This window comes from Epinephelus lanceolatus, chromosome 23 (genome assembly GCF_041903045.1).
Source record: "Epinephelus lanceolatus isolate andai-2023 chromosome 23, ASM4190304v1, whole genome shotgun sequence".
Classification (NCBI taxonomy): Eukaryota; Metazoa; Chordata; class Actinopteri; order Perciformes; family Serranidae; genus Epinephelus; species Epinephelus lanceolatus.
In genome coordinates this window covers 13,614,429-13,633,873 of record NC_135756.1, presented here as the reverse complement: position 1 = coordinate 13,633,873, position 19,445 = coordinate 13,614,429, and the positions used below count along the sequence as shown (strand labels likewise).

At 42.1% G+C, this 19,445-nt stretch overlaps 1 protein-coding gene across 1 annotated transcript in view; it reads left to right on the top strand.

Annotated features, from left to right (window-relative positions):
• snd1 (staphylococcal nuclease and tudor domain containing 1) overlaps positions 1-19,445 on the top strand; it is a 272,528-nt gene that overhangs the window by 221,026 nt on the left and 32,057 nt on the right. Inside the window, exons 19-20 of the mRNA XM_033614910.2 lie at positions 12,275-12,398; positions 17,680-17,749. Coding sequence (XP_033470801.1) covers positions 12,275-12,398; positions 17,680-17,749 — 194 coding nt within the window. The remainder of the gene's footprint in view (positions 1-12,274; positions 12,399-17,679; positions 17,750-19,445) is intronic.

Here is a 19,445-nt window from a genome sequence, read left to right as displayed (position 1 = left end):
ATGAGGCTCGACAGGTGGTGGCAGAGAGGAGAGCAGGAGAGACTGATGCAAAAAGAGAGCCACAGATGCTGTCTCTGTTTAGATTTTCAGTGATGGTTTTTCCAATTACAGAAACAGTAATTTGCTGTAAAAGGCTCCAGACTGCCGGGAAGGGTAGAATGGAACAGGGTAATTGGTGGTGGTGGGGGGGTATCGCATGAGATATAATCCATATCACTCTCCAGTGGGACTGGAGCAGCATTAGTCAAGCAGGGGGATCATTTGTTTTTTATAGTGGCCTCCCTCAACGCTCGGCAGATGCTGACACCACTTTAAACATCACTCAGGAAGGGGAGTAAATGGCCTTTCTCTTGCCTTAGCTCCCACTTTGTCACACTGTGTCTTCAGGAAGCGTACAAACATCCCTGGGTGAGCGCCGGCTCATTGTTGACCAACCACAAGGAGCATTAGACTCATAACAGCTGTGCGTGTTTGCTTACACACACAAATACAGGCCTCCCAAGCCAGTACATACTGTACAGAGCCTGTTTTGTTGTTCGCCAGTGCAGCCTTTTTACCTTTGAAGTGTTGCTTGCATGTCCTGAAACGCAGCCATTCCTCTACCCCAGAGGATAAAGCCCGTCCAAACCTCATGCATATTTAACACTTAAAACTAACAGGTGAGCTAAAGCACAAGGCTCTGTTCAAGCGGCTGTGATGGTGGATGATGCACCACCCATGTGTCCACAGAGTCTTTGACCAGTCAGCTGGGGCGCACAGCAAAAGCTCTGCAGTATTTCTAATGCCTGCTTTTCACTGGGAGACTTTGAATAGACTTTTAAGAGACTAAAATCTGACACTCTCTCACATCTAAAGACAATGTCAGTTTTTTCGCGAAAAGAGTTTGCAAAGACTGGGGATCTTGCAGGGTCACTATTTTCAAGACTAGAACTGGATTCCTTTTCACATTTTTTACCATCCTGCTCCTGTTGGGGAGAAAATATGCCAAACTTCCTTAAAGAAATTGGACATTTTAAAAGTTCCTCAACTGGTTGCTGAGCAGCTTCTTCAAGTTGTTGAAGGAAATAATATCTTTGATAAATTTCAATCTGGTTTTCGTCAAAACCACAGTACTGAAACTGCTCTGTTACGAGTCATGAATGACATCCTTATGCAGGCTGATAAAGGGGAACTCTCCATCTTGGTCTTACTGGACTTGAGCGCTGCTTTTGACACCATTGATCACTCCATCCTCATCAGCCGACTGAATACATATGTTGGTATCTCAGGGAAAGCCCTACAATGGTTCAGGTCATATTTGTCAAATAGATGTTTTTTTCTGTCTCCATTGGTAACTATGTGTCCTCGCCCACTCCGCTGTTATATGGGGTGCCCCAGGGCTCAGTCCTTGGTCCCATTCTTTTCTCATTGTATATGCTTCCCTTGGGCCAGATAATTAGTCGTTTTGGTTGTATATCCTATCATTGTTATGCCGATGATACTCAGCTATATTTTTCAGTAAAGCCAGATGATCTTAGCAACCTCAACACTCTCCACAACTGTTTAGCTGCGATAAAGGACTGGATGTCTGTTAACTTTCTTCAGCTAAATTCTGATAAAACTGAGATTTTCATTTTTGGCCCTGAAAATACTGCTCAAGGCATCTTTCAGCATATTGGCCCACTTGCCCCCTATGTCAAAACTAACGCTAAGAATCTTGGTGTTATATTTGACCCAAAATTGAAACTTCAACAACATGTCAATAAATCAATCCTCCTTTTTTCAACTCAAACATTGCAAAAATCAGACCGTTATTGTCAGCCTCTGACTTGGAACATATCATTCATGCCTTCATTGTTTCCCGTCTTGATTATTGCAACTCCCTTTTCACCTGCCTTAGCTAAGCTGACCTGTCACATCTCCAGCTTGTACAAAATGCAGCAGCGAGGCTATTAACTAGGACTGGCCATAGATCCCACATCACTCCTGTTTTAGCCTCACTGCACTGGCTGCCAGTGAAGCTCAGGATTCATTTCAAGATTCTTTTAATCACCTATAAGGCCTTACACGGTTTAGCTCCCACCTATATCTCCGAGTTACTCAGCCCATATACCACCAAGCGGTCACTTAGGTCTTCCAACCAAAACCTGTTGGCCATACCACGTGCCAAACTAAAAACCAAAGGTGACTGTGCTTTTGCTGCCCTGGCACCCAGTCTTTGGAACAACCTCCCCACTTCCATTAGATCAGCTGAGTCTGTTGACTGGTTCAAAAAACACCTAAAAACCTACTTTTTTAAGAATGGCTTACTCATAACATCTTATCAATTCAAGTGTGTACTCTGGATGATGACTGCATGCTCGCTGTGCTCGTATATGTGTGTGTTGTCTGTATGTGTTCTTGAATGTCTTTTATGGTCTTGGGGCCCTCTTTTCTTTGTGTCCCAATGTCAATGTAAAGCACTTTGTGACCTGCGTTAAAAAAGGTGCTACATAAATAAAGTTTTACTTACTTACTTTTACTTACCTAGCCACAAAAACACATAACTCTAGAAACACAAGATAAAAGGCCACATATGTCTGCGGTATTCTTGTCAGTTCAGCATCAATATAATCCACGAAGAGAAACTGCACTTGTCTACAAACTTTACATTTTGGATTTTGTCCTCAACTTGCTCCCAGCCTCCATTGGCTAGCTGCTCTATTTTAGTGGGAGGAATGGGAATGTGATGTGAATAAGATTTCGTACTGAAGTAAGTGCTGGTTGGTGGATCAGACTCACGCAGAGTTAAATACAGGGCCTTGTTCCCATCGCAACACCGCCTGTTTCCTTCTTTTCCACAGTGCAATAGATTGGAGACTTGTTCACGTTCTTGCACTTTTTGGATTATCCTTCATGTTTACTGTCCATCCGGTTTGCTGATTCGTGTTTGGTGCTGGAGCGGGCACAGATTTTTGTTATTGAGAATGTTCCCGTCCCTGAACTTCACTATTTGTGTGAGTCAAGACTACAAACACTGGACAATATTAAACAAGGGCGGTGCAGTGGTGAGCATTGTAACATTTAGTATCATATCTGTTTTTCTGGTGAAAGCTGCTGCTGCTGCACACCACACAACGTGGTGCATTGAAGTGGGTGATCGGCATAAAAATTATAACACATGTTGATTTGAAATGACGTCATGAAACTGAGACGGGACGGATCACTGAGCTTTCAGTGTTACATGAGGGATGATGTTGGCAGCGCATGGTGCGTTCGTTTTGTACTCGGAGGTTGGAAATTCCCAGTTCCCAGTTGGAGGTTGAAACTAAAACGCACCCTGAGATCGGATTTCCAACTCGGAAACACGGAGCAACCTCATCAACCACGACTTACGAATTCAAGATGGCTGCCGGTCACATACATAGTGAGTAAACACTCTGCTAAAGTACTGTTTAGAGCAATTTTATCTTATTTGTTTTACATTAGGTCAGCCATACCCATAGTACTGTTCAGTTTTTATCAGTGACTATGGCTAGCCCAACGGTAGAACGGTAACGTCCATGTTTTTTTTCCGACTTGTCCACCGTTGTCAACTAGAATGCAAAAACTGTCAAAAACAAGTCGGAGGTGACATCGTTCAGACTTCCAACCTCCGAGTACAAAACGAACGCACCATAAGCGTGGGTTTTCTCCAGGTACTCCAGCTTCCTCCCACAGTCCAAAGACATGCAGGTTAATTGGTGACTCGAAATTGTCTGTAGGTGTGAATGTGTTAGTCTATGTGTCAGTGGCTCCCCTGCGGCCCCCAACAGGATAGGTGGTTACAGAAAATCAATAATATTAAATATGTTTGATTTTGGCAGGACATCGATATGAAAAAAAGACTGACTAGTGACAACAATTCAAGTATTATGACCACTTTGCACCAAACAATCAGGATCATGGCAGTGTGCACCAACTGCAGGAAAACTCAAATGGTTTTATTTGGCCATTATAATACTTGACTGCGGCAGTGAAAAGTCGTGTAAGGCCACCATAAGATAAACAGGAAAGTTGATGCAGAACATTTTTGTGTGTCAGCTTCAGTTTGACTGTCTCATCCCTCTGGATGTCGCCTTCCTTCTTCACAAATTATAGTCAATTATAAGCAGGTTTATGTTTCCGGATCCTCTCCAGTCGATTGTTTCCCCGGCAGGTGTCCTTTTCATAGATGCACTCCACTTTGACTCTTAATTCCTTCATTCTTATAAGCCAGGAAATTAGAATGCTTTCATAAGCAACCATCGCTCTCTTGGCCTCTGCCTCTGTCATATTGTGATTATTTACCCTTCTGTGGTTTAATGGCTTTGGTAAACAGCTTAATAGAATTCAGCACAGCCTTGGGATGCGTAGCGAAAGGGCACATGATTCACTGTTTTCATTGGCTTTTTGTTCCCTCCTTGTCTCTGCTCCCACACCGTGCGCCACAATACAATCAAATACGATCATAACCAACCTGTAAAACTGTTGTAAGGCTCTCCACCCTTTCCCTCTCTCTATCTCTGTCTCTCCTCCATTGTTTTCTTGTTTTTAAGCCTAATCGCTCCCTCACTCCGCACTGGGCATTCACAATGTAATTATATATGATTTACAAACAGCTGCAGCCATAATGGTGTATAAACAAATTACAGAATGAGGGAGAGAAAAAAACAACAGAGGAATAAAGAGATGAAGACAGAGAGAAATTGGCCAGCATCAGACGCAGTCAGTGGTTTGGCTGTTTTTTTGGATCATCGCTTTGGCTCTGCCTTCAACACAAAATGAGCACTCACGCTCGACATGGTTTACCCCTTCTGCACGCAGATATTCCGTTGTCTTTATGCCAACATTAAACAGGAGTCTGCCTCTGTAATGCAGAGTGTCCTAGCTGCACTTCCTTGCTAATGTGACTGCTCACATTCATTCAGAATTTCACCGTGATGCCGCACTTACATAAGAGTTTGCTCAATTGACCCCAGAGGGCCTAGATTTTCTCTCTGTGCTTGCCTGCAGCACGTAAAGTCTTTGTTTGGTTTTCTTTCACACTGATAGCACTTAGACTAGTGTCTTTTACTGTGGTCATCTACTGTGTGTGTGATTCCACATGCCTGCCTTTTCTCTGTAATGTTATGTATGTGTTGTGATACACATATTTACACAAATAATCTCCCGCCACGCCTCCGCAGACAAGCACTTACCTGGACTTAAACCTGCACACATGGATGATGTGCTCCTGATAAATTCATAACCCCAAAGCCAGCTCACCTTTGTCCGAGACGCCTGCACAGCAAATTGGATCTGTAAATCTCAACAGAGAATAATGATAATGCACGAGGCACACTCTGCATACTAAATCAAACGCACCTTGCAAATGTGGACATGCACATTATAAAATGCTCAGGAGCACAGGGGGAAGAAAGGTGCATGAATTTAAAGCTGTCAGTTTACGACTCTGAGAGGACTCTGCCTGAGACATGAAACAGCTAAAGACGTCACTCACTACGTTTACATGCACACTACTGTTCCACTGCTATTCCTGATATGACGATACTCAGAATTCAATACAGGCCATGTAAACAGCATTTTTCATTTGCATATTCCAAATTTGGCCTTTCTCCAAATGTAGCATTTTCTCGTTTAGACATGTGGGATATGCCAGGTGTAGTCAGGTTTTGGAGCATACTTTGGACATGTATATGGACATGCATTCAGAATATGCGTCTCAACTTGGGTTTTAACCACAGTTTGCAACACAGGGCCTCGTCCCTGTTTATGGTTAGCCTTTTCTGTTGTCATGGATACTTTGTACACAAACCAACTAGCCAACAGTTTGCAAAGCTTGGGTAGAGATGCATGGCCGAAAGAAAAGCCCTCATTATATAGATATGTGAAAGGCACCTGCAAAGCGGCGATATGTGATGACTTTGGAATAAGAACAGGCTGGATATTTGCTGTTTTTCACAGTGATTATCTTCAGTTGCTACGTATTTGCATTTTCATTTTCCTACTTTTAAACAATAAAAAAGAACTTGGATATTAACAGGTTTTTGGATCTGCGCAAATATCATAACGCTGACCTTTTCAAGAAGTTGGTCAGAGAAATGAAAGCCGGAGGCTGTGCTTGTAGGGTCAAACAAGTCTGCCACCAATGGAAGACTATTGAAAAATCTTGCAACATCAACAGCTGGTTCACTTTTCCTTATTTTGAGGTGAAAAATTACATGTTAATGAGCATTAATCAGAGTTTGCATGGCTTCCTGTAAATGTGAAGTGGAAATTGATTAATTAGCCATGTAAGTATGAATATTATCTTTTTCAGGATAAGGGCAAAACCCAGAATATTTTGTGCATGTAAACATAGTTGGTGCTTTGTTAGAAAGGTATCCAGTAAATGCAGTATATTGTTAAACTCTTCATGATAAAGTCCCACATATTGATTTTTGCACAAGGGAGGCATCAGTAGTTGATGATTTGTTGATCTGTCAGCTTGACTTGAAGACAGATTTTTTTTTTCTTTTTTTTGGTAAATTGTTGTAATCATGGTCCAAGTCATACAACTGCACAGGACATGAGACATGATATTTTTTTTTCTTCTTCAAAAGAAGAAAAATCCTGTCAGTCAGTGGATGGACATAGATTTATTGTTAAAGTGTGACTGGACTTGACTTGGAAGTAATTGGAGTGAATCTATGGGTCACAGCAGATCGTAAATCATCTTGTTAAAATTGGCGATCCATAACACTGTACTGTCAGTGCCCTTTGACTGCATAACCCCAACCACAGCCTGTATATAGTCCAGTGTGTGTTTCCACACCACAGAATCAACCTATAGAAAAATCCAGCTTATGTGATCAGTCTGCAGTAACACATAAGGAAATTAAAGATACAAAATCTGAAGCTGCAGCAAACATCAGTCCAGCAGTGAAAATGAAGGCATCACACTTCAGAACTCCATCATATTCAGTTAAACAAATTTGTCTTGGCTAACTATGGTATTTAAGGGTTGTCTCGCAGGAGGAAGCACAACATAAAGAGATCTTTCCAATGTGCTGCTTGGAAGATGATATGAAGTCTGCGTGGTTTGGTGGTTGGTTTTCAACCGTGTTATGCCGTGCTAAAAAAAGTATAATATGTGAGAAGATATATGAATAGGACATCAAGTTGATAGCGGAGCGGGTGAGATGTAATTCAGAAGGACTTTACGTACCGTTTTTGTTATCTCAAATAAATCTTCACATTTTTTTACCTCCGTCATGTGAGTACCTGCAAGTAGATGAGTCAAAACTGGGACACCTTGCAGACCCAGTGACCTAGGAACTTGGGCATGATGAAACGGCCACTAGCCACCTTATTGCTATCCCCCTGATACCTTAAACGACTTCCAGGGCTGAACCAGAACCAGTGTTTTCCGGTGGTTATGCTACCTAATGGTATGCTAATTTACTTTCCTTGAACAATGGGAAATAAAACGTGGAGCACACCACCTGTTACGCTTAAAACAGGATAAAGTGATCATACTTGTGCCATCTCTGACAGCCATCTCAAAGCATCGGCAGTTTTCCTTTGTAACCAGGTGTTCTAGCGATTAGCTTGCCTTGCTACATTAGCATATTGTTAAATTTAGTAGAGTCAAGCTAGCGTTTTAGGTGTCTTCCACAAATTCAAATTTAATTCTTCCCCGCTCTAGTAACTCTTTTGGTTTTATTTTTCACTTCGACCTTGGGCCTACTGTTGGTTACAGGAACAGTTGGTCTTTGTTCTGGCTGCATGTTCAACACACTGTTGTTGACGTCTCAAATTTAGCTTAATCTGGTTAGTAGTGACGTTATAGACATGGACAGCACAACAGGTACCAGAGATTAGTAAAGACATTTTAGAAAATGCTAGTTTAATGTCTGTTTAAAAAACAAAAAATCAAAGCAGTATTTACTAAATTGATGGCTAATTATTTTAGAAACAAACTGCCGTTGACCATTAGCCACCATGATTAGCCACTGTGACTAACTGTGGGCGGTCTATGGCACTAATTATCTTATTTCTAAGACCACTACTTCACTGGAAGTTGCACCCATAATCAAATTCTCATTCTGGCTAAAAGTAGAAATGGTTCCTGTCAGAGATTGTTTAGCTGGTTCAGACACGTGAGCGGCAGAAAACAGCATTAACTGCTACAAAACTGAACCGTGGTGTAAGCAGGAAAAAGAAGCATAATTAGGAGCAGGAGCAGGACTGCATTTTAAGTTCTGCAGCGTGGTGGCGTAGTAGAGAAGCACACCATCTGACTTGACAGGAAGGAACTGGCTGTCAAATTCTTGACGAGCAGAGGTTTGGCAGTCATATCGGCTCATCATCAGCTAATCAGGACACTGTGTTCACCGTGTGGCGTGCTCACAATTTTTCCCCATTTAATGCACCACATATGAGAACTAAACCTCCATACTCTAACTCCCACATGCAGTACCACTTACACTATAAAGCATGTCTAATTAGGCTGGGCTAAGAGGCTCCATCCATTAAGGTTTCATGTGTGTGAATATATATATATAGCAGGTAGAACCCTCTTAAAGCTCGTGTATCATTTATTTCGGTTCTCTCCGGACCCAAAGTGGAACATGGCCCAGGAAACGGAAATAAATAAGTCAGTGTGTAAATATACACACATAAAGCACGCCAGTACACTCAGAGAAGGAAGGAAGGCACACACTAACTTTTTTTAATTAGATTAATAAATCAAGGAGTGGGCTGCCTGTGATGGCCAGTGCCATTCCAGTAAGTCTGCACCAAGCCGCTGTGGCAAAGCTGGAGCATAATGATGTAATCACACCACCTCAGTGTGTGTGTGTGTGTGTGTGTGTGTTTGTGTGTGTATGAGGCGAGAGGTTCGGGAGGCAATTCATCTGACATGTTTTCCAAAAACTGCTTTCTCTACAAAACGCTGAGGATGTGTCTGTTTGGTGTGTGTGTGTATTTATGCTCCTATTCCCCTCACTGCATTCATCAGCAGTTGGTGTAGCAGTGGGTGGCCAATGAGGTGTCTGGACACCCCCCTCCCTTCCTGCCCTGACCCCCTCTGCAGTCAAACCGAGCTCCCAGCTTTCCCTTCACACTCTGAATCCCTCCGTACCCCTCGCTGGTGTTTTCTTTCCTTTAAGTTTGACATGCTAATGAAGGTTCCTCTGTCTGCCGTTGGTTGGCAGCTGCTTGTCTGTCTCAGCTCAGATAAACAGCATCATTATTTATATTTTCTTGTTCTCCAATGGCAGAAATAATATGAGGTGTTAATGACAACTCAGCACCGCAGTAAAGGAGTAAAGAATGGTGTGTATTTGGGGGTGTAGTGCTGCACTGCCTGCCTCCAAGCTGTTTGTTTGATAGTATGGTAATATGCATAGTAAGCAGAACTTACTAATTTTACACACACACGCACACTGACTGCATTTTTCGTGCTCACAAGAAACCAGGTTAGTGGGAGAAATTGTGTTAAGACAGGAAATCTGAGAATGTGTTTACCTGAGCTGCAATAACCTGGTTACTGTAAAACCCAAGTTTACATGCAGATGGTCAGTAATCAGATTCCTCCTCTTGTTTTTTTCCAAGGCTGGCATATTCAAAATGAATTACTTGAAGCTGCAGCTTGGACAGTTTTTTTTTTTTTCCCCTTCTTCTCAGCGTGTTAGGACTGATGGCACAGTGTGAGGACAGAGTCTGCAGTGTGAGAGCACACAGTGTTTCCCTACTATTTGCACATACTCGAATTTTACAAATAGTCTGCTGTTCAGCTTTGGAAACCGGCTTTTTTAGACTTACTCTTCTTGGTGTCAATTTAGTTTAGTTGGACTGAGATAAATAAATACATTTTATTTGCTGTTGCAAATGATCCATTTCTTTCATTCCTGGGCTAAATATCCTTCACATTCCTCAGGAAATACTCCTTTTTTGTGTTTTTCCTTTCCAAATATTTCTCATTCTGCATTCATTCATTGTTACCAAGACTGGTAGGTTCCATTTATACCAGTTTGTAGTTATTGCCTTTTTGCAGGTGCTTTGAATTCAGTTGTTTTGAGTACAAGGACACACTGCTAAGACTAAAGATCTTTTCATCTCTTCTGAGTACAACAGTGGAAGCTTTTTTTCCCAGTCTCAAGTCTTTGCCATGCAAAACATTCATCCATCCATTACCGCTTATTTTATTGAGGTGGGCTTGGTCAGATCCCAGGTGACATTGGGCGAAGGCAGGGTACACCTAAACAAGGTCGCCGGAATACACGTAGGCTTATTTTTTACACAGAGACTGTGCTATAAAACTGCTATGAAGTCCCTTCTTTACGCCGCCGCAACAGCGAGGCAGAATAACATCGCAACATTTTCGCTATGAACAGGCAGTATAAAAGGGGCTCTAGACACATAGAGGTGGAGATAAACAACCATTCTTGCTCACATTCACACCTTGAGATAATTTTGAGTCACCATTCAACCTAACCTGTCTGTCTTCTCACTGTGGGAGGAAGTGAGAAGACACGTGAAGAACATGCAAACTCCACACAAAGGGGGCTAAGCTGGAACCTTCTCCCTGTGATGTGACTGTGCCACCCCGTCCAGTACATGCAAAACATAATTGCAGCATATAAAATCCCTGTAAGAAACCATGTTGTACACAAGGCCAAGAAACTGAGTTTCCCTAGACAAAATCTAGCTGTGTTAACTGGGCTTCTCTCAATCCCTCAGCCTGATTAAGGAAACCTGGATTCTTGTGTGCTCTAGGTTTAAGAAATTGGTTACTGCAGAAAGCTGACAGTAGACACAGTGACTGTCAGTGTATCTCAGTTTTAATGTTAGAGTTGCAGGACTGTGGACAGTGTATCTGATAAGATTTTATTTCTGCCTCTACATACCCTCCCATGGTATGAATATGTGTGGTTAAAAAATGCTCCATTACTGACAACCCTGGCTTCCCACAAAACCTCCTCCGGGTGGCAGATCAGTGAAAATGGCCTCTAAAAATACCACATCAAATTTCATGTGGGCCACTTTTCTGAACTAGCTGCTGTAATTGCTTCCGAACACTTCATACACTCCCCACACACACACACACACGCACACAGCCACTTGTAAACACTAATAGAGATGCGTGCATAAACATACTGTGCCATACACAAACAAATATACATATTACACAAACACCAGGAAGTGGCTCTCTTGGAGATGCACATACTTAGTGGCGCCACAATCAGCTCCACAATTGCAACTGATGGGTGCAAATCAGGCTGCCACTTACCGCAGTCATTGAACCCATGGAGCACTATCTGATTTCTCCAAATCCCACCATATCGACAGCCGCATTCCCGCCTTGAATCCACCGTAATAGGTCTGCCGGGCATGATATAATGGCTTAATAGGCCATAAAGGCCCGTTGGAAGAGCGGGCTGAATTACTCAAAGCTGTATGTCCCCAGCAGGGTCAAACCAGCGTTAGCAGCGTGGTGCTAATGGGCTAACAGCTAGTTTATTTCTGGTCTCAGTCTCTGAAGGGCATTGGGCTTAACTTCCGTTTTGAGTTGATAGGTTGTGGCATAACATTAGAGCTGAAGTATTGAAGAGAAACCATTCTTTAAAAGCTTTATCTTTCATCTTTATCCCAAGATTAAGTTGCCTGAGGTTTGAATGAGGAGTTTTGGGCTCTACCAAGATGGATTTGTATTCATTGTTCATATGAATCAAGGTTTGAGGTATCTCCTCTAACTGGAACCTAGTGTTTTTAATAATAAACCCCAGTGTAGCTGCAGTAAAGCAATTAATCTCACTTTCTCAAAACAAAAGGCAGCAAAATAATTACCAGAAACACTTTCATTCAGCTACAAACAGCATGAACCCCCCTAAAAATTCCTCAGACTGTGCAAAAGAACACACAGTCATACTTTGCAAAATTGCATCAGACTTTATTTAATTTATACTGACGCATTTATTTAGAAGCTCTGCAGGGGTAGGATGCAAGTGTGTTCATTTACGGCTATTGCCTTAGGAGCTGCTCTCTTTCAGTCGTACCCATTCAAGCCAACATCCCAAACCAAAGCAACATGCTCGCACCTCTGTGGCTGAGGGAATCAAATTGAATTTGAGACCCATTTTACACAATCACAGCTTAAAATGTTCAACCTCTGTGGGGAGTGGGAACTCATATTTTAAATGTAACAGTAAACACATCAATGTCAAAGTGTGATGTAATGAAATGCAACCCAAAGAAATGAACTGTAAATTGAAGTTTGTCTCCATCCCACTCGTGTCTGTGTCTTTGTCAGGAGGCCAGTTGGAGAGTCTGATGGAGACCATGAGAGCAGAGATCGCCGCCCAGCCGCCAGTCGAAGGATCCTACGCTGCACGCCGAGGGGACCACTGCATAGCCAAGTTTGCTGATGGCGAATGGTGAGCTACCTGTGATCATATCTAAAAGCCTTATAACAATCTTAAAAGTATAGTTTGCATTCTTTTAAGTAGGGTTGTGTGAGGTATTTATCCATAGATGACGGTCACTGCGCTGTCCTTTTGGAGAAGCAGGCTGTAGTTTTGCTACGGAAGCTAAGCAATGTACTGCTGTGGATGAGGGCAGCAGCAAAATGAATTTAGGCACCTAAAAAAATCAGTTTAAGTGCAACTATGTTGATAGCATTTTCACTGCTTTACCTTGCCAGTAGACAGCACTGTCCGACAGGAACTGAAGCTGTTAACATGGCTGTCTCTTCAAACTCACCAGTCTCCATTGACAGAAACAGTGCTTTTACCTTATTGAACACAGGAGCTGCTGGTCTACCTCTGCCTCAACCATTTTGTTTGTTTGTGTAACTGTGTGACTTTGATGAGTTTGAACTAACCCTTTAATACCCCACACAAAACTACCCTGGAAATCCAGAGTTCTCGCGAGAGCACAATTTGAATTTGCTCAGTGAGTCACTCTGGCAATCAGTAATGATGCTCATTATCCATGCCCTTGCAACCGAGCTGCACCAATCACATTGGTGTATCTGATATAGGCGGGCCAGAGGTGAGCTAAATAGATGACGACAGCGCTGTGACGACGAAGTCCAGAATCAGTCAGTAAACATTGCAAGATGGCTACGGATGAACACCAGTTGTTTGAAACAGCTTTGGCCGCTACAATGAACGAGTTAGACTTGGCTTTTTCTCTAAAAGAGGAACAGAAGACGGCACTCGAGTCTTTCCTTTGCAAGAAGGACGTTTTTGCTGTTTTGATGACCGGATATGGCAAGAGTCTAATCTACCAGTTAGCTCCACTGGTAGCGCTCTGGATACGTCACCCCGTGTATTGTTCTGATTGGTCGTAGTGTTATCCAATTGCGTGCAGTGATATTTTCAAATGCATGCTTGGTGCCACCCCTCGAGTTGGGCCATTTTCATTACTCATAGCCAGACCCTAAATCTTTCTAGATTTGGGTCTGGATTTCCAGGCTAATGCAAAACCACAAACAAACACAATTATCAAGTGAGCGGTATTTTTTTGTCAGTGGAATCTGACTTTGAAGAGAGTACAGATAAGCTTCAGTTTCAATTCAGTTACCTGTCAGTACGGGCTGTCTGACAGCAAGGTAAAGGGGTGAAAATATTCTAAATGTAACATACACTTAGACGGATGATTATTCTTTTAGGTGGGACTTTCTTTTAGGCAGCTAAAAATACATTTGGTTGCTGACCCCTCTACAGCAGCACATGGTTTAGATTCCGTGGTGCTTCTCTAAACAGGAAGTGAGCCAACTGCCATCTACTGTAGGTAATACACTGACTATGGATAAGTACCTCATACAGCCACACTTCAAAAAAAATCTAAACTATCCCTTTAACCCGTCAGCAACATGCTCAGGCTCTGAACTGAATCCTGACCTCTGTGCCTAACTCATATCAGCCACCTGCTCTTGTGACAAATTGTAGAAATCACTCTGCAAGCAGGTGATTCAGGAGCTACAATAATGAAGACATTTAACAATTTTCTGAGCCACATTTCCACAAGACATACATGTTTGAGTGTTGCTTTTCCTTCTTAAGAATACCTGACGATACAGTTTTACCTTGTCTCTATTTAAGCCTGTGATGCGTTAACTGCAGACACCCACAGGGTGTAATTAGCTCACTGCCTCCGCTTTGGCCTTTCAGAATCAGCAGTCGCTTGACAGTAACACACACACACACGCACACACACACACGCACACACACACACACACACACACACACACACACACACACACACACGCACACCTTTTCATCTAGTCTCCATACCGGATGTTGGAAGTTTACAGATGGTCATGGGGACAGATAAAAGTCACAGTGATAGAGGGAGGGAGGGAGAGAGTGTCTATGTCAAGAAGGTGACGGGGAAAAAAGATCACAAAACTGATTAAAAAACCAAATGTTCCCCAGACACAGGTGCTCCTCTTTCTTTCCTCCATTCTTCCTCTTCAGGGTTTTTTTTTTGGGGGGGGGGAGTTATTTCTTTGTCCTCGTCACCAGTGCAAGTCGATGAGTATTTCAAACAGGCCATCTGTTGGAGACCGTCACTTTCTTCCTCCTTTTTTACTATAATTGTCTTCTTGTTACTTTCAACAACTAAACATTAATCCCGCTCCAAGTGGCAAACGTCTGAGATTTTTGTCTTTATTTATTTATTTTTTTTTACCAGGCGTATATTATTCAGCACGCTAATTATGTTCATGTTCACATTGTTCTGTGTCCATATCTTTGTATTCTGTGATGCATGTGGAATGTCGGCTTGTTTCATTAGGGGGCTAATTAGAAACTCGTCGCCTTTCAAGTCCTCTTAGAACACCACAGAGTCAGAGTAAATAGAAAGGGAAAAACCTCTGTTCATCAGTCACGCACACTTTGTCTCTCACTCTTTCTCTTTTGCTCTCCGCACTCACTGCTGTTCTTTATGTCGTCCTGTTAATCACTTATTTAGTTTTAACTTTGTTCTCTTGTCTGTCTTTGCCCGTGTGGCCGTAATTATTTGGCTTTCTCCCGCCGTCCTTGGTTCTCAGCCAGTTTTTTCTTTTCTCCACTCTCGTCGGAGTTGAGAGTTAGACAAGTGATGGTCGGGTGAAGAGACACTTCCTGAGTTTGAGGAAAAGACTTGCTCATCTGTGGCGTCTGTGTGAATTAATGAAAAGGATTTGGCTTTTTCTCAAGATAGTTTTTTTCCCCCTTTAATTGGTCACTGTTGTGTACATCCTCTTAATATCAAGTTTATTTCCAGTTAATTCAGCCTGCCAAATGTGCTGGAAAAATCAAACCTCATAAAGTAATCTGTCTGGGATGATATTCTTATCACCTGATTGGATACTGTCACCATATTTGGGTGCCAATTCTACAAGTATTGCATTTCAATATTAGAATTTATTGCAATTTCTGTTCTCTATTTAAACACTGAACCATGGGAAAAAGTTAAATCATACACTTCCAGAGACTGTACTGTCCAAAAACAATGAACATCACGTCTTTCTTTTATTTCAGCAGCATGCAGCAGTATGCAGCATAAAAAAAAGTGGTAAATAATCTAATAATTTATAAAAAACTTTTATTCCAGTTAAGCACTTTGTGACCTTGCTCTGAAAGGTTCTATTTAAAATAAACTTAAATTTTACTTACTTGTACTTGTATGTTGCATGTACAAAAATACTCAAAAAATACTATTTGAAGTAAAGTTAAACTGCTATAATTATTTTATCTTTTTAATAGGAGCTAGGAGAGTAGTCGCTACGGGGAGGGCACGCAAAAGCTTTGGAAACTGACTTGATAGCAGCTATACCATCTTTAAACTCTAGTGCCGAGGTGCACAGCGGGCTGAGTCTAATTTATGTCCTGGCAGTAACAGAAAGTTTGCTGATCCAGCGGGGAGTTTGCGCTTGGCAGTCTAAATTTGACTTGCTTGTGGAGCAGCTGAAGGTCCGTGTCCTTGGAGTGTCCGCCATTGTCTGCTTGCTCGCTTTGGCTTTATGTCTCCAAACCAGTGACATCCGTGGCTGGAAGCATTTTGTTTTCAGGTCGCCCATCCGTCCCACTCTCGTGACTTGTTCTTCTCATTCTTGTGAACGTGATACCTCAAGAACACCTCAAGGGAATTTCTTCAGATTTAGCACAAATGGCCACTTGTACTCATTAATGAATTGAATTTGATTTTGGTAGCTAAAGGTCAAGGTCACTGTGACCTTGCATCCGTCTCATTCTCATGAACCTGATACCTCAAGAAGCCTACATGGAATTTTTTTTAAATTTGGCCCATATGTCAACTTGGATGAAGAATTAACTAATTAGAAGTTGGTGAATGAAGGTCAAGGTCACTGTGACCTCACAGGAACATGGTTTTGGCCATAACTCCAGAATTCATACAGTAATTATGACAAAATTTCACACAAATGTCTAATAGGTAAAAATGATTAAGTGATGGCATTTTACATCCAAAGGTCAACTTCCCTGTGACATCATCTCTGTCCATTACTCAACAGTGTAACTCAGTAACAGAAGGGAAGACATTCAGTTGGATACTGAATTACTGACACTAATCCTAGGTGCCCACCTTGAAACTGTGGTTTGTGCAGATCAGGGGTGTCAAACATACAGCCCGTGGGCCAGAACCGGCCTGCCAAAGGGTCCAATCCAGCCCTCTAGATGACTTAACACACCTAATGTTGATGCACTTGTGAAGGCTGAGAGGTTTCAGGAGCAATTTAAACAGTGAGCAGACACTTCATGTAAAATTCTGCCTCAGAGGGTTTTCCACCCTGACCAGAATACAGCTCTCTAATGTGTTTCACAATGTACTTCTTAACACTAAAACATGGACAATTTTGAAGGGGTTGTTTTTTTATAGGTTATGAAGCAGTGTTTTTATTGGTCCGGCCCACTTGAGATCAAACTGGGCTGTATGTGGCCCCTGAACTAAAATGAGTTTGACACCCCCGGTAAAGATCTTCTGTGCTGCCATGAAGATGTACGTGAAGCATCCACACTGAAGAAGGTCGCATCGTTGCAGCAACATCCATATTTGAAGCATTGTCTGCTGTCATGGCAACACATGAGTCTGGACAGATATTGATGTAAACTACAACTTGACTGAATCATGGAGGTATATAACTGCAAGGCGGTAATTCTAGTTTTTCTTGAAACAGATACACCATCACATTAGTTGTAAATTACCACAGTAAAAGCAACAACTTCCCTCCACCTCCACATTTGAATTATATTGATTCAGGCATTAAAAAAAAAAATCGATTAAAAAAAAATTCATTAAAAGAAAAATCAGGATACTTATGTGAATCATTTTTTTCCCACCGCGACACAGTAAAGGTTGTAGCTTTTGTCATTAGCACTAATGCACTAAAGTTATTTGCTACAAGGCAAAAATAGGTCCAAATTTCTGTAGTTTATTGCGAAGAGGCCTCTGTGCAATTTTCACAGCTGTAGCATGTCCTGATAGATCCCCTCTGTCCCCTCCCTGTCTCCCCCGGCCCACTCATCCTCTCCTGCTCCTCTCCCGCGATCACAACAGACACATCCTCCAACACCTTTTCCCCAGGGAAATAAGCAGGGAATCATTTACTCATCTCCTTTTCCTCTTGTGCCCTCTGTCTTCATCTCGTCTCTCCTCTCTCTCCTACTCTCTGTCGGTCTCACTCTCTCAATTATTCTGTCGCTGCTGCAGGTACAGAGCCAGAGTGGAGAAAGTTGAGTCACCAGCAAAGGTTCATGTCTTCTACATCGACTACGGCAATGTGAGTAACTGTGACCCTGAATTTGACTGTGTGATAAAAGTGTTGTCATCATTAAAACATAGTTCTATTGTGCGGGGCTGCGAACGCTGAGAAAGTTTTGTCAGGGCCAAACCCACAGCCAGAGGGAGTCTAGTATCTGAGGAGGGATTTCTTTTCTATTTCTTGCATCTATTCAGACACCAGTTGTTTGCTTATCTGTGCATTCAAAGCAGCCCGGCAGCCTTTATGTATCCTTTCAGCTGCAGTTTTTAGGACAAATATGATGCAGGCTGGTTTGTTTTCACTTTATTGTTTTTGACTGAAGCAAAGAGTGCAACTGAGTGTATCGTTTTTATTCCTTTTCATGACAATGACAAAAGCAGAACTCCCCCTCTCTCTGGATCTCTTTTTTTAAACTACTGCGATGACGAAGGCACTCTATCCATCTGAGTGCGTTACTGTGTGTGTGTGTGTGTGTGTGTGTGTGTGTGTTTTCTACCCACGTGTGTACACATGCTTGCATCACCAAGTGGCTCATGCAGCCAACCCCCAGCCTGCGGGAGATTTCCCATGATGCAGTGAAGCGGCACAGTGTGTGACTGACCTCAGAGTGGGGGACAGCTCGAGGTTTGGCTAGCAGACGCGATGCGTCCTGGCATGTTGCTGAAAGTGTGATTCTCCGAGGCCGACCTGGCGCACAAAAAAAAAACTGAGCTGATATCTATCTACCTCATTCTGTGTAGTTTTGCGTCATTGAAGGTTGAGTCATTCTGGCCTTGACTTCATGCCTCTGTGTCATGAGCTGTTAGTGGGTAATATTGCCACCTGTCTCAGGTATAGGTCAGTCCCTGAATTATTATGTGATCATTAACAAACACAGCAGAGCACTTTTGTCTTTCATTTTTAAGGCCCACATTTACGATGCTGTCAAAATCTAATATGGCGTTGATAAATCTTAACGTCCTAATCCACAATAAACGTTCAAGGCATTCTCTGTCTAGACTCTACAGTCCAATGAACACATTAACCTAAGATATGGGGGTCATTAAATTAACTCCCCACTTCTAACGGCTGTATTTGTCTGACTTTCCCCTGGCATGTTCTCCCTTTAGGTAGTCTGCGGTGATCAGTGATTGGTCATTGCTCACAGTGGTTAATACCTGTCAAGATGTGTCAACTTAATTGCTTCTTTATGCTTCATATCAGTCAAATGTAGTACTTGCTTTTCAAATATAGCAATGTGCATTTTTTTAAAGTTTGGGAAGCGAGCCAAACTGGAGTGCTAACCTTGCCATCAGCTCTGAAGATGAAAATACTTTTAGGACTGTGAGCATCAATATAGAGAGTCAAAGTTCCTCCCCTTGCGGAGGACAACTATAAGACCTTATTTCAGAAAAAAAATTATGCCTTGAATTATACATATGGTGTTTGTCAATTTAAAAGGTCAAGAAAGTCAGTTTGTCGTAAAACTGCTGAAATATAAGACTGTAAGAGTACGTACATAGAAAGACTGCACACCCTCTCTCGCTAAAGCATCGATTCATCTGTGTTTCGTATCAGGATTCACTCACACAAACTTATTTGTTCTTTTGCTTCTCAGGAAGGTAATTATAGTTAACTAAAACTAAACTAAAAACAAAAACGAGGTGTGAAAAAACATTTTAGTTCACTGAAATAAAACAAAAAACTAGACTTAAGGGAAAAACAAAAACTAACT